This window comes from Ostrinia furnacalis, unplaced genomic scaffold (assembly GCF_004193835.3).
Source record: "Ostrinia furnacalis isolate ACB-3 unplaced genomic scaffold, ASM419383v2 OfSCF0704, whole genome shotgun sequence".
NCBI lineage: Eukaryota > Metazoa > Arthropoda > Insecta > Lepidoptera > Crambidae > Ostrinia > Ostrinia furnacalis.
In genome coordinates, this window is record NW_021130943.1 from 86,547 (window position 1) to 114,120 (window position 27,574).

At 35.8% G+C, this 27,574-nt stretch overlaps 1 protein-coding gene across 1 annotated transcript in view; it reads left to right on the forward strand.

Moving 5' to 3' along the window:
* The window catches only part of LOC114349709 (Guanylyl cyclase at 32E), a 71,098-nt gene that overhangs the window by 33,665 nt on the left and 9,859 nt on the right, over positions 1 to 27,574 (forward strand). The window contains exons 6-13 of the mRNA XM_028300179.1: positions 6,470 to 6,616; positions 10,627 to 10,714; positions 11,079 to 11,163; positions 13,845 to 13,997; positions 14,394 to 14,531; positions 14,923 to 15,198; positions 18,963 to 19,100; positions 24,592 to 24,889. Of these exons, the coding sequence (XP_028155980.1) occupies positions 6,470 to 6,616; positions 10,627 to 10,714; positions 11,079 to 11,163; positions 13,845 to 13,997; positions 14,394 to 14,531; positions 14,923 to 15,198; positions 18,963 to 19,100; positions 24,592 to 24,889 (1,323 nt within the window). The remainder of the gene's footprint in view (positions 1 to 6,469; positions 6,617 to 10,626; positions 10,715 to 11,078; positions 11,164 to 13,844; positions 13,998 to 14,393; positions 14,532 to 14,922; positions 15,199 to 18,962; positions 19,101 to 24,591; positions 24,890 to 27,574) is intronic.

Here is a 27,574-nt window from a genome sequence, read left to right on the forward strand (position 1 = left end):
TTTTTTTATGATGATAATGACAATTTATTCTAAACCGTCTAATCAAATTAAACTAAAAATGCCTCCATCAGCATTTGTGAACACTAAAGATGCAGAATAAATGTCGAAATTAAGAAAATTCGAAATTTAAAAAAAAACGTCATCGGCATCGCTATTGCGTAAAAATTGGCCAAGGTGCGTGTCGTGCCACGCGCAGTGTAGGGTTCCGTAAGCAATTGCTTGTCTTACTAAACGACTGGAAGCTACGGAACCCTGCACTGCGCGTGGCACGACACTGGGTTACTGATTTTTTCATATAAATCTAATAGTGTCCGACCGAATGTTCGGTTTCGGTTTCGTTTTCGGTTGAGTTTCGGTAAAAACACGAGTTTCGGTTTAGTTTCGTTTTCGGCGGCAAACTTGCCGAAACTACGACCGAAACCGAATATGCATTACGATCATAGTTTATACTTAATTTATAGTACAGGGTGTTTGGCGGAAGGTTAGACAAACTTCGTGGGTGTATAGGCAGGCCTGTTCATCTCCGCGAGTTTACATCGAAAACAAAAACGCACGATGGCCCCCTACATGATAACTATTCGACAAGGCCTCACATACGAGCGAACATTGACTCACGCACGCGTATTCTTGTGTATGATGGAAAAAATAAAGAAAATGGTGTACTAAATACTGTGCAGTATTTAACTGCCTAAATAATAATAAAAACACAGAAGGTCCTTTTTAAGTTGCCTGGAGTCACTGAGAGGTAAATAAGTAGTTAATGTTATTCATGATAATTCATGCTAAATCATGTATTTCCTACGCCATTTTCTGCAGTTTGGCACCTCTCGTCACATCATTTTACCGAAGTCAGCCCTATAGCTTCGGCGCAGTACCGATCACTGACGTTTGTCAACAAAATGGTGCTTGACTCTTGAGACAAGCTAAATTACACCATATTGTTAATGACATTGAGCATACATTTTTTTAAATACCCTACCGAAGTAAAACTTCTGTACGTAGTACTTATTATTATTCTGTGGTATAGGTAAGGTAATTTTAAGAATACAAGTTCGCCCATTTGCCCCTAAGTGAGCTACTTTTTTTTTAATCGATATTTTTGTTTTAATTTCTTTTTTCCGAAATTTGACCTGAAAACTGCTTAATTTTTTTTTGTCACGTGTTTTCAACCATTTTTTTTATTTGATATTAATATTGAATATGTCTTTAGTTAGATAAAATAAATTTCAGATCCAGATAGAGATTGGATAGCTAGTTACGAGCCGCCAAAGTTTAACAAAAGTACAAATCACGAAAAAAAATTCAACTTAGAATTTGATTTAAAAAAAAATGAATGGTGATATCGGATTGCCAATGATCTTGAAAACATCTCTAGCTTCACTTCTTTCCAATGATATATCACACGTAGTAGTTAGATGTTGAAATTCGTCAAAAATTCAAAGTTTAGGGAAGAAAATGTAAAAAAATTCAAAAAATAATAACGTTTTCTTTATTTTTCCCTCAAAATATGAGCCTTGTAAGGAAGTTTCGGTTTCGGTTTCGGTTTCGGCCGAAATAGACACCGTTGCCGAAATTCGTTTTCGGTTTCGGTTTCGGTCGTAAAACTAGTTTCGGTCGGACACTAAAATCTAATAGACTCGAAGCATAGACATGGCAAAATAGGCATTTTATTAAATATCACGTGAGATTAGGGGGGTGGGGGAGGGGGTCAGGCAAAATCTCACCAAATCTCACCAAGGGGGGCGGGGGGGTTGAAAAATGGCCAAAATTGTCTCACGTAATTTATGGACGCCCCCTTATGAGAAAGCCTTCGATTCGGTCGAGACCTGGGCAGTGCTACAGTCTCTCCAAAGGTGCCAAATTGACCAATAGAATCACGTTAATATAAATTATTATAAATTGTAGCATAATATAACTTAATAACACTTTACCTTTACTTAATTTACCTACATTAATAAAATTAACAACGAGTTCGGACTTCAGAAAATAACTTAATACAAGTTGCTTTACAAAATTTGAAGTTTAAAGGACATTGTCAGAAACCGCCTAAAAAACCGCCCAAAAACATTAACCCATCATAATTATTTTCTATTTTTTTTAATACATTAAGCACCCTTTCATTCTAATGGACACTTAAGCATTGAAAGATTAAATAAGTAAGTCTTTTACCGTTTATTCTTTAATACTATTACAATTTCCGGACGTTTTGGTGCGAGGCATGGTCTAAAACCTATCAAGTTCCATAATTTTTGCCGATAAAATCTGTACGAGGCATTACCGTACTTTATTGCTGGGAGTCCATGTATAGTGATGTTCCTGCGGCCATCATAGACAATATATTTATGTTAATATTTTTTCTATTTATTTATTTTCCCAAAGCTTCACAGTGACAGCTGAAACAGCAATACTGTTAACAAAACAGTAAAACTAAACTTGGAACAAACTGTTACAAATATGAGGGGTTTAATATTTTACAAATTAAAATAAAACCGCATGTTGCTTTACTTTCTCGTATAGGTAATAAATGTAATTAATGGCTAGATTACAACTGTCTACAGTATTTTTGCGCACGGGTTATGCATAGCTTATTTTTATTGCTTTATAACCTAGAAACAAGAATAACAACAAAAAATTGTTCTGAATTTGCTTTTATGTGTAAAAAATAGAAAAATTCATATCAAGGAATGTATGAAACATGAACATAGAGATGATTTAATTTGTTGCTAAATATTTTTTGTTCTTTCTTTCTTTCATTTTTTCTAATTATTAAAACATAACAAACATTCATTTAAGATTCATTCTCACAAGAGAAAAATTAAAATAGAGTCCAAATATTTATTAAAAATGAAAAGTTCTAATTTCCTGTCATGTTCCATAGAAGATTTTTTTCATAAAAATCTAACCCTATCATGCTTTCAGTATACTGGCCTTGGTAACGTCGTTTCTCAAATCCCACTATATTTTGATGAAAGCGTGCCCCTTGTTCTTGCGAATAAGCCCCCATAATTATTTATAAATATATTCCAATGAGAATGTGACGTGCATCTTTAGAGACATTCTACTATGAAGATGGAAAATTCAAATCGCTATAACTTTTTAAAAAGCAAATATTTTCGATATGTAATCGCACTTTTTTATATACATTTGCTTATATAATCAGAATATAATAAGTAAAATCCATGCGCAAAAAAAAAATTGTTTTTTGTTGACCGGTGTTATTAATGTTACTTTGTTACCCTCAATAGTGAGGAAATCTTATAAAATGGTAACCCTGATTTTTATTGTCATTCAAGTGCTCTTTCTTCGCATAGGCTTCTGTGATTTGGCCAAGGGCCACACACATTGCGATAACATTATGCGACATTGATTTGACAGCAGCNCCCATTCTATTATTATATACGATTCGGCTTCGATATCTATAATACAATAGGAGTTTATTTCATGTGTCAGATGACAAGGGTGGAAACAACCTACGATTCATGTTGTTTATTTACGTGCAATATGTGGGCATATTGTAAAAGTGGAATGCCGAGTTGTATTTCTAAAACTTGTTCTATTATTTTATACTATTTGGCTGCGACTCGGCGTGACGACAATACAAAACATTTTTCGCGAATCGGTGTTCATACATTCACACAATACATTAGACGCCATGTTGTCATAAACGACATATTATAAAATCGCTGTGATTTAATATTCTTAATCATTAATTTTATGGCAAGTGTCCATCAGGAATCATTGTTCTTACACACAGAATCGTATTATTTCGCTTTCGGGTAGTAATATGTCAAAATTGTTGGTTCTTTAGGCGAACAATGTATGGAGAACGAACATTGTCCTTTAATCACTGGTTAACTGTAATAAGCAACTATTTTAAAATTAAGTTATCCTGTCCATTATTGAATAGGGGACCAAAGGGTTGGTACGTTTAGGAAACAAACTTTTTAAATTAAAGCGGGTCCGTTGGCGCCACAAGGATATTGGCTTTTTAACATCATAGAGGTTCTCAAAGAGTTAAATTACATTTAACTTACACCCGTATTTATTTATTTATTTATTTAAAGACTTTATTGCACACACAACAATGTTCTGTACAAAAAGGCGAGCTTAATCCCATACGTCATTCTCTACCAGCTGACCTTGAGCAAAACAGAATTATTCACAAACGAAGCAGCAACGCTATGCAAAATCGAACGCACAGCGTTGAATAGAGCTCTTGATTGGTTCGTGTGTGTCACTCTGCCGCGTCTTTCCGTTCTATACATAGCCAGAACGCAAGGGTGTGAAACTAATCGAGTATAGTTTGGAGATGACTTTTTTTACTAAGCTCCTCCAAACTATACACGACCAGTACGCATATGCTGCGTACTGCTCGCGTATACTTTGTAGTGACTTAGGTCAATTATCTTACTCCAAAACATACATCGCCAGTACGCATACGGACTAATCATGTATGTATTGTAATAAGTGCGTGATTACAATTTATATGCGAGTAGTTGCATACTAGTCATTTTGTCTTATTGACCTCTCTTTCTATTACATATTAATTCATATCTGCGTGTCTACTTTAAACATTGAATCATCTTTCGACACGTATTCTGCCATAGAAAAGATATTTGTTTTGGGGCTGATATTTAATTTTCACCAATTCTCGAATAACTCTTTAATTAAGAATTATGTATGTATGGAAATATGTCAAAATGATTTTGTTCTTGAGATAAAAGTTAATAAATAAAATAAATAATAAATAAATATCCTTAGACATTTTACACTGCGCTTCTAGTCCCAAACTAAGCAAAGTTTGTACATAATATTAAGTATTAAACATACATACTTAAATACTTTTTTTTTTTGTACATACTTACTATACATAGAAAACACCCAGTCCAATACAAACAAATATGTTCATGCACACAAATGTTTGTACTGTGCGGGAATCGAACCCGCTACCTCCGGAATAGTAGTCCGTTTCGAACCACTACACCAAACGGCCGATAATACAAACCTAGCATTTAAAGTCTCGCTTAATGTATTAATAATGCACGTTGAACTTTCTTCTCTCACTCTCTCTCATTTTAAATGAATTTATGATTACACTAATAATTGTTATTTAATTTGAAATCTACCTAATCAATTTAATTTCAAAAACCACTTACAATCGTGTTAAAAATCTAGATTTATTATAGATTCAGTAAAATAATAATATTTTATGTAATAATATCGAATAAATGTAATTTTAAATATAATTCCATATTTTACTAATTCAATATCAACTAAACACACTCTAGTCAAGTGTAAGTGGTGTAGTAGAAACTAATCGAGTATAGTTTGGATATGACTTTTTTTACTGAGCTCTTCCAAACTATACACGATCAGTACGCAAAATTCGTGTATAGTTTAGAGTCACAGATTTACAAACGGGCACTACAAAATATACACGAGCAGTTTCCTATGGGTGCGTTCTGGCCATGTATAGAACGGAAAGACGCCACTCTGCCACTCAAATATTGTCTATGAATAGGTTTTTGGGACCCTGTGCATCCACGCGCACTGTGAGACCTCATAGTATTTGTGGATACGGGTATTAGTTATGCACAAAGATTAATCTAAGGTTAGGTAGGTACCTACTTAATATTTGCGGTCTCTAGTATCTGTTGTTCATACTTTGACCTGTACGCAGACCGCATGCAATGTGACTAATCCATTATTTCTTATTTAAAATAGATAAAAAGTTTTTATTATTATTATAATAGCTACGAGTGGTTAGGCATTCATTATTTATAAGAAAGCCAAACCTTTATTATTCGAATGCTTACTTCATCCAATTAAATTTATTTATTTAGAAATTCCTTTAAAATTGCATGTACCTACACGTGCGGGTTTTTATACAGCTTTTAATTAATGTAAGTCTGAGTATTATACTCAAAGAGTCTCTTGTCATAGAAAATTCTTAACTGCTTTAAAATATCATGTTAAATAAAATAAAATATTAGGTAGTGCAAAATGCAAATAGGCTTCGTTATTTATAAAATTAATTATCTGTACAAAAAGAACTTAAGAAAATCGCAGAGACCAAACAGCTCAAGAATAAAATGTTCCCTAAAATAAATCCTAAACTACTTAGGTAATATAATTGTTTGTTCAAGCTTATTGAGTTCGAGAACAACCTCACGGTTGTAGTAATGAAAATATTGTATCGGTGTCATTAAAGTAAAGGACAAGTGGCTTGTCGAACACAACCTTGAGTCCGTCAGTCTCGTGAAACTCGTGATACATAATTATGATCCTTAAGTTTGCTTCCAATAGGTAAACTCAACCTTCAGGGATCTCGTGTCACAATAAAGAATATGATAAGCAGTCACTAACTGCGGAACATAAATCGTATCTGTGAGACCACATTACTCTTGAAGCTATTTTTTATCCTATTCCATCTACTTATACGTCCTTAATTTACTATTATTGTCAACAGTGTACGTCTTCCTTGGAGAACACATTGCGCTGGTAGACTTTGTGAGCGTTCTGCAGAGAAGAGGGCTCTTGGACAAGGGCGAGTATGCCGTGGTAGCAGTCGACGATGAGATCTACGATCCAAGTACTGCAGCCATCACACATGCAGGTATGTCAAATCAAATTAATAGATTTATTTCAGACACTATAGTCCATACGGGACTATTCCCACCTCTCGTTCCCACCACTGCAACTCCTGTGTAGCCAGGATCTACAGCTTGACCGCCACAAAAACCCAACCAATGAAGGTCAAGTTTGTCCCATGGGACACTATAGTCCATACAATAAGGAAAAATATTTAAAAGCCAAAACAGTCTTACATCATAAAAATAAAACTAAAAAAGGAACTATCAATTTTACACATGCAGCCGAACCCACTGCGTGATAAATGGACAGTTTACTCGGCCGGCTACAACGCGCAGAATGTCGTTGGAGCTCCCACGCACACGGCTCAGCATAGAGGCTGCCCTTTTCCGAAGAATGGCATGGAAGCCATCAGTATGTGCTTCGGCAAACATGCCTGACGCGCTGCAGTACCGTGGCAGCCCCAGCAACATCCTGAACGCGTTATTATACTGTACACGCAGGGCGTGTCTTCAGCGTATAGCTTACCCACAGATTACACGCATAGAACGACTGGCAATGTGACTTTGATTGTCAAACGATGCTTGCTTAAGTGAAGCAGCAAATCGAACACACAGCGTTGAATGTGCCCTGTGCGTCCATGCGCACTGTGAGACGCTTGAACACGGGCGATACCTACAACAATCTACTGTGACATGTTCACGTCAAAATTCCAAAAATTTCCTTTGCGGGAAATATTTCGAAGAAGCTTTCTGCAATATCTTGAATGCGTAGCAGTCTAAGGGATGTGATTTTCGATGTTAAATGTAGTGAAACACCACATGATTCTATTATTCTATTAGTAGGTAAGTACTCTGCACTCAGAAGCGCTAAATTTTGTTAGCATTACACGCACTAATTAATTTGTGGCGGGAATCAATCTAGGTACTTACTTACCTACGAGTACAAGTGAAGCATGTCGTAAATTTTATTAAACAAAGTAGATTGCTAGTTTACCTCATTATCTGGGGGCCGCATAAAAAAGTGTCATTAAATGTATAGTAGACTCCAACTAAGAAGAATCCCTCTAAATGGCAATGCCAGATTTTGTATGGAAGGTGGCGTCTTTTTTTTTTCGCGCGGCCATCGACCAAACTTTGTTTTTTAATTACAAAATAGTGCAATAAACCAAACTTACTATGACATGTATACCTCTAAACTCAGTCTGAACTGAGTTACGAACATTAGAAGTTTGATGATTTTACATACTATGTAGATTTGCTTTCTGCGCGCAAGTTGTTTAAGAAATTGTAACAAAATAGTGACATTGTATGTGTAAACAAACAATACCACCCATTATAGGCTCCAGCCATCAATATGGAGCAGAATCAGCGCAATAAAAAAAGACTTCACTATTTTGTTGCAATTTCTTACAAAACTTGCGCCCAAACAGCAAATCTAGTATGAAAATCATCAAACTTCTGATACTCGTAACTCAGTTCAGACTGAGTTTAGAGGTATACATGTCATACTAAGTTTGGTTTATTACACTATTTTGTAATCAAAAAACAAGGTTTGGTCGATGGCCCCGCGAAAAAAAAAGACGCCAATTTCCGGCATTGTCTTTTATTCACAAGTAAATAATTTTATTTACTTGTGAATAATAAACTTGAACAGAAATTATTTTTTAATGCAAAATAAGCCGAGAATAAAATTTAATCTAGGCCGGCACAAAAGGTGCGAATCAAATAAATATCAAGAAGCTTGTTGGATAAAGCTCAGTCAAGCATCATAAACGAGCATTAATATACTTTTATGAAAATTTATTATAAATGTTATGTGCGAGTAAAAAGCCAAATCTTATGATGAATTTTTAAGTATGAATAACTCAGATGATGTTTTTTGTCATAATAATATATTATGTTCAAACGATCAATCTTCATCATTTCGAATATAACCTTCCTTCGGCCGTCCGCGTCGGGGAAAAATATAGACATGGGATTTACGAGGGCTGCACTAAAAGTATCGGGAATAGAATATTTCCACTGTTCCTATCATATTAAAATATTTTTAATTGCAAACTCCTTGGTTTTAAGCATCGAATACCATTTATTTATTTAAAAAACGATTCTCGGTCTTATCACAAGGTCTTGTGAAACTTGTTTAGTCGTTGAGAAAATGGAATTGACTCGAGAAAATTCAAGAGCGATGATTTATTATGACTTTCGGAGTGGTTTAACACAAAAACAGTGTGTTGACCGGATGATTTCTGCATTTGGTAATGAAGCCCCATCCAAAACTATAATTTATCGCTGGTTTGCTGAATTTCAACGTGGACGTGTCAAGCTCAGTGATGGTCCCCGTCAAGGTCGTCCAAAAACTGCAGTCACCCAAGATAACGTTGATGCTGTGCGTAAGCTGATTGAAGAAGATCGACATGTGACATACCGCGAAATTCAGGCAACTTTAGACATTGGCATGAGTCAAATACAAATAATCTTGCATGAACAATTAGGTGTAAAAAAGTTGTTTTCCCGATGGATACCGCATTCGCTCTGTGAAGAGCAAAAAGCGGCTCGCGTTACTTGGTGCGTCAGAACTCTCGGAAGATTACATGCAGGATCCTCAAATGCTGTATACAACATCGTATCAGGTGACGAATCCTGGATATATGCGTACGAACCCTAAACAAAAAACCAGTCACGAGTTTGGGTGTTCGAAAATGAGTTAAAGCCAACAGAAATTGTTCGTTCACGGAGTGTTGCAAATAAAATGGTGGCCACGTTTGTCTCCAAAACCGGCCATGTTGCGACTATTCCTCTTGGGGGACAAAGAACGGTTAATGCAGAATGGTATGCTAGCATTTGTTTGCCACAAGTCGTTTCTGAACTCCGTAAATAGAACTGCAACCGCCGCATCATCTTCCATCACGACAATGCGAGTTCTCACACTGCGTACAGAACAAAAGAGTTTTTAGAGCAAGAAAACATAGAATTATTAGACCATCCGCCGTACAGCCCCGACCTAAGCCCTAATGATTTCGATACTTTCCCTAAAATAAAGAACAAATTGCGTGGTCAGAGATTTTCATCACCTGAAGAAGCTGTGGACGCCTACAAAACGGCCATTTTGGAGACCCAAACTTCCGAATGGAATGGTTGCTTCAATGATTGGTTTCGTGTATGGAAAAATGTGTCAAATTTCGCGGAGAATACTTTAAAAAGCAATAAATACATTTTTAAATAGTAATGTTGTTTCACTTCCTTGATTCCCGAAATTTTCAGTGCCGCCCTCGTACATGCGTTAATAGTGACACGTGCCGTTTGTTTGGTTGCTTCTGAAGCCTTATTGTGTCATTTATTTTCTTTGAACTTTTCCGTTAGCTTCAGTAGGATGTTTTTCCGGCATCAAAATAATATTTAATTTGACTTGGTAATTAATTTTTTGAATAGTAATATTACCGAGCTGAAGTAATTATTGTATTTACATTTGTCCTATAAACAATGGGATGAAACTTCTAATGGAATGATAAATAATTAAAATGATTGTGTATCCAAACACCGAAGTTAAAAGTAGGTACTTACTTTTTATTGGTTCTTATAAAATTATTTGCTTGAAGCTCCGGATATTTTGATTTGCCGAAAATAAAAAAGGCGCATCCCTCGGGATCTGAGTTCTCGGAACAGGAGTAGCCAAATTATAATATTATTGTTTTGAATGTTGCCTAACTAACTATTGAATAAAATAAATATTTAACGAGGGCTACTCACTCAATGTTATTTGACATTCAAAATAAGTTTGACACTTTTTTAGTTTCTGGTATTTTGTAACACAATTTTTTTATCTTTTGCTATATTGTTAGTTACTTCTTAATATTACGGAACTATTTTAAATTACAATTTTAAGAATGGCTATGAGTTGTGATTTAAAAACAACCTCCACATCATTAGTATTTAGCGCTTAATCTAGCTACAGGAAAACTTTGCGGTAAAACTTGTGTCACACATTTCACTAAGTTGAAAATTACTTCTAAGAAATAATTCTTGTTTTTTCAAGACCATTTGGGGCAGAACAGCAGCAACATACTGGCGTTCCGTGCAGTACTTAGACTCACACCTTCGTTTCCTACTAATCCACATTACGAGTAAGTAGTCGTGCCTAAACACATATTATTAGGTATGTGTGTGTTAAGTTACAGTCAAAACTCATAATCGGTCAAAATAACTTTTGACTGCAAAACATTTTATTTAACAGACCCAACAAATTAATTGTCTACATCTTTTGCCAGACGAATACCTGGCCATATTACTGTAGTACTTACTTAAGTTAGGTGTGATCAGTGCTGATTTTTGCAGTCAAAAGTGGTTTTGACCGATTATGAGTTTTGACTGCAACACAATATTATGCTTCCTAAATAATAATATTCTGAATCTAGATTCCTCGATTCTCGATATTCGACTCGACCTTTAAATGCTTATGTTAGGTAACTGTATGTATTTTTAATACAGGATGTTGTGCCAAATGATTCGAGAGCTGTCAGCTGCGCCCCCATTTTGCGTGCCGAACTATCACAAGCTCTTTGAGGATATATCGGTAAGTTTAATTACATTAAATCACGTTATCATTTTTATAAAATTGTGCAGGTAATTTTGTTATGACCTAACTGTTAAGAACTCAGATTTCAGTAGACTAAGGCTGGGTTGCACCACCTAACTTTAACGGTAACTATAACGATAACCGGTGCTTTTTCTATGGAGTTTGACAGATTTTTGACGTTTGTTGTTGTTTGTTTGTTGAAAGTAAGGTGGTAAGACGGTGCAACCCAGCCTTAATGTGAGCATAGTTAGATTAATAAATAGTTTATCTTGTCTTGACTATAAATACCACCCCGAGTTGGTGAATAATAATCAAAATAGCCACTTCTAGTAAACGAACAACTCTTTGTTTTAATACCAACTAATCTGATTTCGTAAAAAAATTCACAGTGAAAGTCCTAAAAGTAATCTAATGATAACTTTATTTCGTTGTCGTCTTTATTAAAACCTTTTTAAGACTAGACTTAGAGACGCGTTAGATTAATAGAGGGTTCAGTGAAAAAAGCGTTTTTACTCAATGCCAACGCGCCAGTTGCTTTGGTCATTTAAAAATGGCCCTGAAAAATGGATGCCATAAAGCTTGGACGTATTTTTAGTCTGTGCACTGAGTCCTCATATATCCCGGTGTATCCTTGTTTCGAAGGTTGCATAAGCGATTAATCTTAATACTTCGTTATAAGTAGGTACGCAGGATGGCACATCAAGTACACACTGTGGCCATATGAGTAAAGAAATTTACTCAAGCGCTGTGACATAAAAATATAGATTCAATGTAAAATAAAAGATTTGCGATTTTGAAACTTCATTTTAGAGAAAGCAGATTTGCCACCAATAATTAGTATTCCGAAGGCATCGCAAAATGCTGGGTCATAATTATATTACGAAGTCCCTTTCCCATTGGCTCCATTCATAAACAAACCAGACTTTAACCTCCATTAATTCAATTTTGGATTACGTAGCTCTTTTCGTTTCAAATCTAGAAGTCATTGTAAAAGAGCAATATTTAATTTAGTCTTCAATTTATAAAATCAGTTAACGAAAGCATCGAAAAACCAACTAATTTATTTTGTTTGTGAAAATGTTTAGTTTGTCTGCGTGTAAGTAATTTATTAAATAAGTATTAATGACGTGAATTTACAAAACTTGAGAAATTTCAGACACGTGCAAAAACTAAACAATTTATTCAGGTATAGAGTAGGTAAGCTTCATCATCATTAAAACTTATTTCATTCACATTACTCAAGGTATTTTACACATACAAGAAACTTTGTATAGTAACTCCCAGCTTTTTGGCTCTATTGTTACATTATTTGCCTAGACGCGTTCTCTACATTAAACATAACCTATGCCTTCCAACACCTTAAATGAAAACATATTGCTCTGAGTTGCAAATTACGAATGAAATTAAGACTAAACGGTCAGACTAAAATTTATTTGCCTATTGAATAAAGCCGTTACCCTCGTCCAACAAGCGATATAGGTCATTAACCGGTACTTTGTTATTAGTCCTGTCCTTTGGAGATATTGATGGTCCTTCTTTGGAGCTGTAGGTTACCTAAACACTATCAATAAAAGTCACAGAGATAGTGTATAATGTAAACAAAGACTCACTAATGATGCTATCAAAAGGAAACATGTTTTAACATGTTAATCATTAGATAGTGACAGTGATATTTTCCGGACTAACATGAATGAAAGATCTGCAACGTCGCAGACTCTAGGCCGTACCCTTCCCACAAAATATCATTAATTATATCCTTTCATAAATTATAAGCTACCTTGTATAATCCTACTAAATAATAGTCGTTCGTAAATAAAGGATCAGAGGCTGGCGCCGTGACCCGAATAATTAAGTATTACTATAATTAAGTATTCTATGTGTTTAACTTAACAATCGTTTCATGAACTCAAAGTTTAAGGCCTCGTTAATTTGAAACTAGGTATTCGTACGCGTGTCGTGGTCAAATATAATTAGCTAAGTAATGAAATATGGTTTAGATTTTATCAGATTTTCAAATTAGGGTGTCAGTAATTTACTTAAAACTAATATTTGAACTATAAGCTCGACCCATTTCATTAGCAAAATTTAAAGGACATTTATTTGGAGGGAAACACTATCATATATCATTAGGTAATTGATTAAATTCTCAGTTTAATGCAATAGGATACCTATAGCTTTACCTCAAAGTAACTAAATAAAATGACATTGATTGATCTCCAACTAAGCAAACCCTATACCTACTTATTTGTATTGAGTCGCTATAAAGTAAATGATGTTAGTACAAAGGGAATTGCTATTAAATAATTACATGGCGCTCACAAAATTGATAGCACTGTCATGATAGGTTGACGACCCCGCATTACTAAAGCATTATCTAGCACTTTGTAGTAATTATGATTGGATCATCTAGATCAGATAATTATAATATTAAAGCACTATAATATCAATTAATTTGTAGTGTCTGACCAACAGTTTTAACTTTTATTTAAGTGGATACATAAATGGTCTTGCGCGTAGATTTGATTACACATTATTATGTAGAGTTAATACTAGAGTCGCCTATAAAATAAACAATAAATAAATGAAACAATAAATGCTTTGACTTTGTAAGTTTCATTTACCCGACCGCCTGCAGAGCGTTTAGTCACAGCATAGGCCAATAATATGTTATTTTGTAGGTGCCAATAGAAGCTGCTCATCTCTACGACGGAGTGACTCTCTGGGCCAGGGCTGCGACGGCAGCAATGCGAGCTGGACTGCAGCCGACAGATGGAGCCACTTTGATGAAGTTGCTCCGACCCACCACCTACCGCTCCGTCCAGGGTTTTGATGTAATTTATTAATTATTGTAACAAAGCTATAATAATTAAAGCATCTTAACATATTGAAGCTTGTACAGACGACAGCACGTCAAGGTAAACATTGAAATCTTATGTCGTTGTGATAGGTGCTACTTTGTAACGAAAATGTATAATCTGAAGTACTATCGACTGTACAACAATAGTAAAACTCATTTAGCTGTGAGGAATTAACAGAAAGCGAAAGCAACGTTAATATTTCACGACAAAAGCTTATTCTTGTCGGCATTGAGTCTCCTAAATTCTCGACAACGCGGCAACGGGCTTACCTAATATTTAGCTTACTCGGAAAGATAAAATGGTTTTAGTTTTGACAACACAAATTACAAGTAAAACTTTGAAATAAATAGATAAATGTTTGTTTACCAGGTAAAAATGGACAACAGCGGAGACGCCGAGGGTAACTTCACAGTCATCGGCCTAGTCGCTGACGAGAGCGCGCCAGGAGGGTGGAGTGCGCAACCAGTCGCTACATTCCGCTACGCCAATACTTCTGACGTGTTACCAGTATGTATTATTAGATTTTTTCAAGATGAAGGATAAAATAAACAAGAATACTATCAAAAAGCTGTAGGTAAAACATTAAGCACAAAGCAAAAAGCCCTATTCATAACAACATTCATGCAAGTTTTCAGTACCCAATTACTGAAAGTTTAAGGCTATCTTGAATGTAGATAAGATTAGACACCGACCCGCGTCACCTGAAACTTTATACTTAGCAACTTTTATTGTCAGGAACTTTAAGAATTAGGTTGGCACTAAGGTCGAAAGCTGAATGTAGGTATACCTATACATTTTCCAAAAAAGCAAAAAATAATAAAAGCGATACCAAGTAAAGCAAAAATAAAACAAAAGACATTATGTAGCGATGATAAGAAACATTATTCTGTTTTAAAAGGAATTGGTAGGCGCCAGCAAGATAGCTTGGATCGGGGGTCAGCCTCCTGTAGCAGAACCAGCGTGTGGCTTCAATGGTGCCAAGTGTGCCAACCCCAAGGAGCCTGGAGTCCTCACGGTGGTAGCCGCGACCGCAGTCGCAGCGGCCGCCATGTTGGCTGCTGCCCTCTTCGCTCGCCACTACAGATACGAGCAGAAGCTTGCTTCGGTCTTGTGGAGGATCGAAGCAAAGGACTTGACTTTCATATCGACGTGCAGTAACGATAAGGTGAGAGACGTGTAATTAGACCTGTAACGTTACCTTAATTTATTCTGGGTGCTTAATGTGAGTTTATATCAAACGTCGTCACTAGCGAGCGCGTTAAAGAAATACACTGGTCATCACAAAAATCGGCCCACCTACTTTTTACAGGAAAACTCGTTTCTACTGACACAATTATGGTGCCCCAACAATATTGGTGTTATTTGAAAGCCCAATAAATAATCCTTATAGAAAAACACATTTAATTTCTTAATAAACGATTAACATATACAATAAACGCGACTTGAAAAAAGACCTCACTCTGGGCTCACCTCTACTGTTTGACGTAAACTCACACTACGCCCTCTGTTTCAAATGTCACAAGACTCTGAAATACGATATCAAGGGCATCTGCTGCTTAATTAGTATTCACGTGGCAGTATACAAATAACAAAATTGAATATCAACATGTATGCCGTTCAGTTGTTTTTTGATGATAGCCAATACATTTTCGCTGTCATCAAAAAAATCAACAGTGGCCTTTAGGGTAATAATTCAAATTTTAATAAAACGATCTCCAAAAATAGAAACTTGCCAAATTTTGGTCTCGAAGCGCTGGTAGGGAAAAAAGATTATGAGACATATTATTATGAAGGCTCCATAAGAGTAAAACTTTTAAAGTATTTATTTTTTTCAATTAGTATTTTTTTTTCTTAATATTTGACGATTTGTAAGCACTATTTTTAATAGTTTAAGCAACTAAAGGAATTGTTACTTTGACTTTAGAGACATAAATACTTACGAATCAATGAATTTATTGAGACAGAGTTAGTAAATAATAATATAAAGTTCATAATGGTACTCCATATACACTCACTCACCTTAATTGCTGATGTATCATTAGTATACACTTACACGTGTACATTACATCAGAGTGAATGAGCATTTTGATTACGAAAACATTTCAAATACCTACCAGTAATATTCGTATCTCGTGACATAAAATAATTTGACGAACAATATACATCGATACGTGTTTCAGATCAATACTAAAAATATCAATAATATTAATAATACTAAGTACTAAATATTATATTTACATAGACGAACTGTAATAGAGAACTCACTTAATTATCCAATACCGATATTTCTCTATTGTAATTAAAAACTGTAAACGAAATAAAACAGCTAGTAGCTATGGAACTACTGCATTTGTTTTCGTCAGGAAAATAAGTACTTGAATTTGTATACCCACCAGCCACGGGGGCAGCTAGTGGAGCAGCTTTCTGGGGTTCTTCCTGCTTTCTGCCCTTCTAGGCAGGGCCTACCCACTAAAAACCTGGCGTTGCCCTTGGTAAGCCACGACCTGGTAAAGTAGAAGCAGGCCGCTACCAACAGGGCGATTTGGAAGTCATTGGGGGAGGCCTATGTTCAGCAGTGGACGTTGTGTGGCTGAAATGATGACGATGATGATGATTCGTCCGCGTTCCGTCCACCCGTGGCCCGTCAGTAGCTGGGTCATCTGGTAGGTTAGACCAGCGGTTCCCGAATGGTGGTCCGCGGAACCCTGGGGTTCCGTGGAAAGGCCGCAAGGGTTCCGTAAAAAATATTATCCCATGTTTCGTGACCGACGTTGTTCGCTCGCACCGACTCGTTTACGCACAAGGGAGGGGCAGGGCGTGCGGACGGAGTAGTACGGGGGTTCCGCTAGGAAAAGTATAATCAATTAGGGTTCCTTGGCAAAAAAAAATTGGGAAGCCCTGGGTTAGACGACCATGCCGACGTCGTAGCCACTACGCTAGGACAGGCAGAAATTCCTGCACTAACGGCCAAGCCTCTCCAGCACATGGAATTACCGCCTTTGACTTAGTATCTTGTTTCCACCCAAGTTAAGTATATGCAGATGGATAATGTAAATGTGCTGCAACATCAAAAGACTTGATTCAAATTGGCCCATCTGCATGAGAGAACAGAGAAAAAAAATATCAAAAAATTCAAATGAATAAAAATCAAGGTTTGTGATAATTAATTGCCTACAGAAGAACATAAATATGTCAGTCACCTTTGATCAATAAGTATTTTTGTAAGGGTCTGAAATTAAATTCTATATATCATTTTTATTTATATAAGCACGATATATTTCATGAAATATCACGAAAGTTCCCCTAAATTTAGGATCTCCGAGGATTTAATATTGTCATGCCAGGTAGACATACCATTTTATCACTTAACGCATGAATGATTTGATGGGATCTTGCTAACGAATTTCTTTATTCGTTTTTATGAGTAGAGGGTTTTTTTACGAGGCAATGTTTTAATAAAGCTGTAAAAAAATGTTTGAGGTCTTGTGACATAGGTACTTGAGAAAATAGAGCAGCAGTAGTAGATTTACCAAACCCTTAAAATTTAATTGATATTGCAAATATTTTAATTCCTTTTTGAGGTCTGATACTTAGGCTGGGTTGCACCATCAAATTAAATCAAATCAAATTCGTTTATTTGTGGAACATAGGTAAATAACATATTACAGGTGTTAAAAATTAAGTCGGTATCACTATGTTTGGCCCGAGGTCGGCGTACTTTACATAACATCATTGAGTCGTATTAGGTTAGTAGAAATTAAATAAAATAAAAAGTAAGTTAGTAATGTCCAATCAGTAACAATTTCATAAACATTTACATCTTACTTCAACTTTGACAAACGTCAAAAATCTGTCAAACTCCATACAAAAAGCACCGGTTATCGTCATAGTTACCGTTAAATTTAGGTGGTGCAACTCAGCCATACTCTCTTCTGAAAAAGACACTGGCAGTTCAGGCTCTGTTTTTTTTTTAATCATAATTAAAAATAATTTAGCAAAATTTATTGAAGCCGATTACGCGAATTCGAGACATTATACAGATGACGTTTATTATTGTGCCGTACTGCTGCTACAGTGGTTTATGCCCAATTTTTTTGATGATTAAATTATAGGTCAAAAGCGATTGCTAGATATATGAATGACTCTTAATATCTGTCTAGTACATGCACGTAAATTAGATTAACGAAATTTAACCATTAATTAACTAAAGCCTCGAGCGAGTCTATTCCACGATGTCATATAACAACAATATTTCAGTGTCTAGGTCACCTTTACTTGTAGCCTTTCCTTTTGGACTCATATTCAGGCGTCTAGATGAACCTATCCGTTTATTTATTTTATTATTACCTGTCCGTTTATTTTGTAGTTAGTTAATTACTATTAAATATTACTAAACTAATTACGAACATTATTCTGTTCGTAGAATTATTTTATTAACACTTCGTAGTGACGGCAAGGCAAATTAATTAGAAAATTAAGTTTATCTAGTAATCAAGATTACTACAAGATTTTACAGACAGTAAACAAATAAGTACATACTCATCCCACTAAAATTAATTCCTTTAATTAAAAATACGTCGTAGAAAAAAAACATTTTCTGCAAAAATAATGTTCAAGCACAGAATAAATAATAGTATGGTTCAAGTAGCTTTGTCCCATTTCAGGGCTATCAATGCCATGAAACAAAATGAGTAAGGCTTTTCAGTAGACACCAGTCGATCATTTCACTGCATTTACTTCCTATTTAAGATCTACTCATAATCAAAATCCATAAGAAAAACATAAGTTTGGAAGACCAACGAATGCTGTAGCGATTTTTTTCCACTGCCTCGTAATTTCAAAAGTTCTGTTTTAAAAAACAGCGTTTGTCCGGACAACGGCATTCGAAACTAGGGGTACCCATTTCCATTGGTATGTAACACAAAATTTTTGTTACAGCCAATAACAGCTCAAGAAGATGACACCCGGCGCGCTCATACCACTATTGCGCTTTGCCGCGGAAACATAGTGGCTGTAAAGCGACTTCGGAAGAAGAGCATCGACGTCACAAGGGCCATCAAGAAAGAGTTAAAGCAGGTATGTTTCAAGCTTAAAAGCGGGTCAGACTCACATTTAAAAAGTTTCGTAGCAACAATACCACTATAGCTCTAGGTCGCGGCAACATAGTGGCTGTGAAGTGGCTTCGGAAGAAGAGCATTGACGTTACGAGGGCCATCAAGAAAGAGCTAAAACAGGTATGTTTAAAGCTTAATATACTATGCTTCAAAACAGTTAAAAGCTGGTCAGACTTGTATTAAAGAGTTTTGTAGCAACAATACCACTATAGCTAGTCGTCGCTGCTTCGGAAATAGAGCATTGACGTTACGAGGGCAATCAAGAATGAGGTAGCTGGTAATAGTTCTCAAACAAAATGATATATTTTTATCAGTATTGAACACACTAATATTTGATATTTAGAAAAAAAGCTATGAAATTAAGGTCCAGTTCCAGTTCCACTAAGGCGGAGCGGAGCAGAGCAGAGATGTGTTTTGAATAACCAATCAGGTTTCATTCCGCAATCGCTCCGCTTCGGTGGAAATGGATCGAGCTGTGCGGAACGGAGAGAGGTTGAAAGTATGAAATCTGATTTGTTATTCAAAACACTTTTCTGCTCCACTTTGCTCTGCCTTGGTGGAAACCGGGCCTAATACACACTTTGTAGATTCACGTCGTACATACGGTTATGGTTCAAAAGATTTAGGGATTTATATTAGCCCTGTGAGCCGACTAGAATCTAGATATATTTTTGACGTGGATAAATAGGAGCCTTAGTAACAGGGTTCTCTTTAAAGCCCTCAAATGGTCCTGAAAGTTAAAATCTGTAACAGAATCTGATCTTTGAATTTTGAGATATCTCGCCTTAAGGTACTTTTCTATTTATAAGAGTTGTAAACTTCGTTCTGGGGGTCTACTGGACAAAAGATTTCTGTGAATCGCCGCTATTAATCTCTCTGCCATACCCCTGTCAGAGAGCGGGAGAGAGACATTTAAAGATCGGAATAAAATTGAAATCAGTTTCCGAAGTAAAATAGAAGGTACCAACTGGGTAGGTACTTATATGGGATGTCAAACTTTCATATCGTGAATTATTTGGAACTGAACACAAAGTTTTAGCAATTACTGCTCAACAGTATTCTTATATTCTTTTTTCATCTTGAGAAGTTGTAGTGCTGAGTGTTCTACAATCACTCTTTGAAGTAGGTAAATGACCCGTCCGAGAGTAGGTACGGCTAACCTACATTGAGTGTTGATTGGGAAACGCATCCAGGGTTTCAATTAACATTAATGGTGTACTTAGAACTAGTAGAACTTGGACCCAAGGCTGAAAGTTGAATGAAACAAACTAACTACTCAATTACTACTGTTGTGTAACGCCTAGGAACGACGCCTCGAAAACTTTGTTAAGTACAAATTAATTAAGTAAATGAATACCCTTGTGACACGATGTTTTTTACTTCTGGTACAACTTTGCCGGTATATTTCTTATGAATGACTTAATTACATGTTCTAGAATACCAAATTTCATAAGGGATATGTTTTTTGAGCAAATAGCAGTTTTGGAGTTAAATTATGCATTACTTCCTTTAAATGTTCATAATATTTCAGCTTGAAAATTCCTGGATTTTTTCATTCGCAACTCATTTTAAACTTTGTACAATTTAGATGGAATTTTTTGAAAGCGAGACGACACTGAAATATTACACCCTTTGAACAATTTGTAAAATACTGTCCATTTTCGTTTGTTAATGTCATAGTTTTATTAAAACTGAGAGAGAGTAGATAAATTGAACTTTTACATGATGTTGAGAGCCATTTTGTACTGCATTACGTAAAATGAAAGCAATGTGTAGTTAGCACGTGTTATTTGACATTTGTGTTTGGCAGTGATGTTTAAAGTTATAATATCATGTAATATAAACATTTTAACAACATAACTTTATTGGACTACATCAGTTCGTAGCCTAACCAAAAGTTAATGTTGTCAATTTTCTAGGTAGTAGCGTAACTTTTGCAACAAAATTTGTGACTAAATAACTAAACTTCGTATAATAGTCTAAATGAAGAAAATTGTTGGATATCAACTAGATAAATAATAAAGTTTGAGGCAAGGATTTTCAGAAAATATTACAAGGACATCTTGTAAATAAATTATATCTCATCTGGTCGGTCACAACATCTTCTAAATTGACCAGCTTATTTCAATGCTAACACCTGAGACGGTAAAAAATATAATCCTTAATGAAGAAACCAATAAAGATCCCGACATCTCAGTCTTCTAACTGGAAACGGAAGCTGGGAGCGGAAGCAGTGAGGAAGTAATTAATTAACAGAGGTAAATAACCAACAAGACTTGGTACCAATGCGTCTTTGATTAATGCCTCTTCCTTTAGTCAAGCATTTTGAAATTCATTAACGGTTCTCAATGGCTGACGATTGGATCGTTGTTGAACGTAACATATTTACGATGAGACAATACAATTCAGAAGGGAAAATTAAAATACCAGTGTTGTTTACAAAAGGAAAATATTTTACGTATTTCCTACCCACGCTACCGACATCAAAGATGTGTCATATACTTGGAAAACCGCATGTTTTCTATGGCCCTGAAAAAACGGGACACGAGCAAGTTCAGTAAGGGCAACTGACCCGGACTATCTTTGTCAATTAAGCTTACGCTTTAATTAACTACTTCCATTAAATAGGAATAAGAGTCAACAGCCTCAGCCAGAATAAAATCAACCTATACAAATGCGACACTCATAGACCAGGGATGTTAAGGATATGAAGTTTCGGTTACGGTTACGGATATGAAATCATTTCGGATTGTCAGAAAGTTTCGGATAATTTCGGTTACGGATATTAGAATTTTAAAAATGTAAAATTCAAATAGCAAGATGCTAGGCGACCCACATAGCCACTTTATGTACTATTCTATGACGACACCTAGGATAAAAGTAAAACAGGCGGGTATATTAGGTGGTACCAGTGGGAATGCCAGAAAAAATATTAAAATTTTGACTCCGCCTTTATCCGAAACTATACGAAACTTTTGAATCGGTTTCGGTTACGGATATTTTTTTATTTCGGATATCGGATGGTTTCGGTTACGGTTACGGATATCCATAACATCATTGTCATAGACACGACCTTCAGACGTTTGAGAAGCCCTGATTAAGATTGTGATTCCAAAATTTTCCCTCACATTCGCAATCATGTCGCCGAGTTGGCGACGTCGATAGACATAAAACTCCCCCTGATTTCAGAATAGAGATTTTGTTACACTTTCGTTAAATAGCGTTCTTGACCTTTGATGTGGGATAAGGTTGTAGTCCGTGATCCTATTTCGAAATCGAGAGTCGGATAGTTTCAGAAACTATTATATCTTTTTGAGTGGTAGCATGGGAACAGTAAAAATTTGGTCACTAAAAAAACTAAAGGGGGTTATTATAAATTAGTTTATTTTATTGAACAACTTAGTTGGACATAGCTTGAACTTATTAATGTTATCATAAAGGTATTTCGGATAACCTAGTTCGAAGTGGGTAAAATAATAAGCTACTTAGGTACATGACTTCAGTCCCACACAAATGTACAGTCGCGGAATGAAAAGGTTCGTCAGTTTTCAAATTGATTCCTTCAACGAATCGCGAGCACATTTATTACCTTTTGAAACTATGTTACAGAATAATCTCGAGATAGACAAAATAATCTTTAACTGTTAGTCAGTAAAGTTCAAAATTATTCAGATTAAAGTTGTTTGACATTTATCTTGTCAAGAAAATTTTTATGATTGATAAACTAAAACCTTCTTGTTGGTTCAACCTGCCATTATTATTTCTATTAACTAAATAAAAAAAATACATTTTGTAACATTGCACTGATGGGACAGAAAAATAAGCAAAACCTTCTTCGTTAGCAAACGTCACATTTATTTAAATGTTAGCAGCACTGTTTCTTGCACTGGTATGTTGGCAGGTTTGACTCTTACAGTACCTAGTGCAAGCGAAAACCGACACTAAGGTGACGAACCTTTTCATTCCGCGACTGTACAACATACATTTCAGTCCCAATTACCTGCTTATTCTGATAAAAGTTATAATAACTTGTTTTGTCAGATCTAGGTTCTTAGATAATTATTATTATGTACCGAGTACAGACTACAGCCTATTAAGATAGACATTGACATTTAATGTTGTTGTAATATTATGCTATTTTGTAACAAAAATGTAGAGTTTAAATGGTGTTGACTGTAAGCTTTTTCCTATAAGCGATCATTTCGCTCTCACAGTGCTTAGAATTTAGTATTATTATCTGGGGGCACGGCAGTGCCCCCGCCAAGTCGAGCGCGAAGCAAACACTGCCGTACCATCCTTTACTGGAACCATTTCGCCGCATTTTCAGGCCTCTATTTGAGAACCTTTAGATAAGACCAGAACGCAGAAATTTCGTCATCTAGTAAGCTATAATCACACACTTAAAATCCAAAATTTCAAGTCTGTAGGTCAATTAGTTCCGAAGTTAAGCGAAAGCAAAGTTTCGCATTTATGACACTCACTCACTCACTGATGATCATCAAAATAGAACTAGTACTTCCCATTAACTCAGAGAGCTGAAATTTGGTACAGAGTTAGGGTTTAATGGCCACATAAAGGGAAAACTATAAAAACTAGGAAAATCGAAGATCTGGAGTAACACCACATTCATAATAATCAATACTACTAGCGCCACACCGGCGCCGTGGTGTTCGCCTGTACCGCTCACCGCTAGATGGCGCTAGCACTTTGAGCGTCGATTTTCTGCACCGCGGTGTCCAGATTTTTTTTCCCCTCTAGTTATTATTAAATCAATTCTGATTCGTTGTCCTTTTTAAAGATGTGTTTAATATCGTAAAAAAAATGACGATAATATTAAAGGACGACGACGTTAAATAATTATGCCACATTCTACAAAAAGAAGTGAAATCCCACCAAAAACATTCTGTAAAAAACTAGCCAAGTCTCGATGGAGCTGCTTGTTTATCTCTAAAAAGTAATGAAATCTAGACAAAGTCGTGCCAAGTCTATGGTTCTTTACTGCAATTTCTTTTTTATTATAGTTAATGTCAACGGCCAAGTCACACAGACTTGGCCGTTGAACAATCTTTATTAAGATAATCAATAATTATGCATAAGTATTATTGAAATACGCAGCTTTATTAAGCCTACAATTCACTGGTTATTAAATCAACGTTTTCCAAGTGGCAATTTTCCATCGTCAATGGGTAGTGGTTCTGGCAACAGATTGGTGCAATGGTGTCATGGAGCACCTGGTTTTGTACCCTTCAACGGCCAAGTCACACAACATTAACTATAATAAAAAAGAAATCGCAGTAAAGAACCATAGACTTGGCACGACTTTGTCTAGATTTCATTACTTTTTAGAGATAAACAAGCAGCTCCATCGAGACTTGGCTAGTTTTTTACAGAATGTTTTTGGTGGGATTTTATTTACCTGAACATGTTGATATGACTACGAGCACTTTTCTTAGATACGGGAGCTCCGCCACGAGAATCTTACCGCCTTCGTCGGCGTGTGCGTCGAAAGTGGCGCTGCCTGCATCGTCTCAGCGTACTGCTCCCGTGGCTCCCTTGCCCGTGTCCTGGCCGACAGAGACTTGCACCTTGATGACATGTTCGTGGCTAGCCTGGTCGCGGACTTACTCCGAGGCTTGACATACCTGCACGACTCCGCACTGATTTCCCATGGGAACCTGACCTCGAGCAACTGCTTGGTCGACAGCCGGTGGGTGCTACAGATCTGCGATTATGGACTTCATAACTTGAAGAGTAAGTTTCTTTTTAGCTTAGGCTCGATTCGACCAAACTTTTATCGGAGAATAACTCCTGGTATAACGGGAAAATTGACAGTTTCAATATGGGAAATATGTAAAAATGTCGAATAACTGACGATTTATTCTGATATTAATATTTACTCTTGTTTGGTCGAATCCACCCTTAGTACCTAATGTTGAATGTGTTACTTTTTTATCAATTTGTTGAGCGTCAAGGATTTGAGCGATAAGTTTGATTTAGGATTTGAAGGAGCTTTTTGTATGTCTTTCGTCCTAAAATCCTTTCATAGAATACGTGTCTTTTGACGAAAGCAAATTGCTTTATCATACTCAATTTATGTCAGAGGTAAATAAACCTATCACCGCAGGAAATGATCGCGTTTGGAATATAAAACTTCAATTTATTGGGAAAACATAAACTGGGTTGATGAGCTGAATGACCAAAGGGAAAGTTATTTTTGTGTCATCTTTATAACGCTAAAAATAAGGTGTTGCGAAGGAAACAAATTGGGAAGGGTTTCATATTCGGATAGAAAGCGTAATATATTTTGGTCAGGACGATACAATTCAATCAACATCCTACCCTCATTGAATTGCACGTTTGCGTGTTATAGCCTGACCAGGAACATAAAAACCCTGGCATAGAGGCGCGTCAATTGCATTTGATAGTGCAACACTGAGTACAGTCGTACCTGTGTTAAATTAATAGGCTAACTTTATGTATCAGGATTCAGGATTACGGGCTAATTTGATATTTTCATAAATTAACAAAGAAATATTATTATAGGTAACCTGATTTAAATAAATTAAATGAAACCATCAATCGAGCTAGTAGGATTTATTTTATTATTCATCAATAATCAAATTCAGAACTTGAATATTCAACTGCAATGTCTGCTCATGAACGCTTCAAACTCGGTACTTCTTTCCCAATTCCATAAAATTCAACACTTAGAAAGTGACAAAAAACTTTAAAATAGGTAGTTGAAACAAACCACAGCTAATTTTCATAGTGGACTGTACTATACGATAAACATGTCAGTCAATTTGACAACCTTTGTCTGAAACATTATTCAATGAAAATATTGTCCGAACCCTTAGTATTTCTCTTCGACAAATACTTTAACACTTTTTGAACCACTTTTCTTTCACGACTATAAAAAGATTTTAGCAATATAATTCACAAAATCAATAGCGCACATTTAAAATAAAGTTTGTTTACACTTTGACAGCAATAGACTGACATGCAAGGTGACATGTCAATGAAGTTTTCAGTAACTGTTGCCATTAAAAGAAATTAGTACCATTAGTTTTCCGCAACATGGCGAGGGTTTTTATGTTCCTGGCCGGGCTATAGGTACCAGTAAAACATTAGGGAGGAGGAAATAAATTGATACATAAAAATGTATGCTGCAAACAACATACATACTTTCAGTGCACGTAATTTGGATTACGCATCGAGATGAAAAGGGCATAATAATGGCCATGTCCAAATCTGACCGGTTTTATCGCAAACGGACCTATTCTCGCGAACGATATTGCAGCCTGGGCACGTAAAGATTAGCACGACATTGTCATAAAAATATTTTTAGTGCGAAATGGTCGAATGGTTAGATTTTGATGGAGCTGGGTCTATCAACCCATTACCCCTGGGTATAATTGAGATGAGATTTTGGTACACTGAGTTTTCAACTACAATTTGTAGTTCGATTTAAAATTATGTTTCTTTTAAGCATTAAAGTCTGTGATAATTCATTGTTCCGCGACAGTGAGTCGGGTTTTTGAGGTTGTGTGTGATTTCAGACATATTATTATGTTATTCATTCATTAAAAATGTTGTTCATTATTTCAAATTATAATTTCTTCTTTAATAAAGAGCTTCCTCAACTCCGATATGGTTTCATTAAACAAATAAACAACTTGGATAAGAGAAAGGCATATATGCCAACATTATTGAGATTCAAACCTTTTGCTCGCATTAAGCCATTTCGTCAGATATATTTATGGACAATAAAGCATCTGGGGGCTATTTCTTCTTATAGTAATGCCCCATAAAGCCCACGCTTTTACTGTAGGCTTCGGAGTGTTAATGATAACGATCCAGCTGCGTTTGTTTGGCAATAAACGAATAGTGGTTATTTAATACGTCCAAAAAATAGTGGTCCATTATGATGACCGAAAGTTTGTTTCATAATGCGACTACAAAAAATTGAGTCAATTTAGATGACAGAAACTGCCGTAAGAAACGACTTACTGCGGTTGTAAACGAGTTTAAAATTTTATATCAGATTACAAGTTTGATGGAGCTATAACTGTCCAGCCAAAAAATAAGGGTAAATTGAGAGAAAAAATGCCGCTTCAAAATATTTTTAAATTGCAACAGCATCCAATCAATTTGAATTCCAATAGTTATTTATGGACGAAATATATCAAAAGGGCGATGATTAATGACACTGCAAATAAAAGATAGGTGTTTCATATTATTAAAAAATATGATTTGTTGTTTTAAACAATTTGTAAGTATTGCATATTGTACGTACGTTTGCGGTTTGAATCGTATCTACTAGGTAACATATTTAGGTCGCATGATCGCATCACAACATGTCAGTTCGGTTTCACATTAAACCAAGGTCGAATCAGATAATAATATGATTATTGGAACATTGTTAATTAAGTAGGT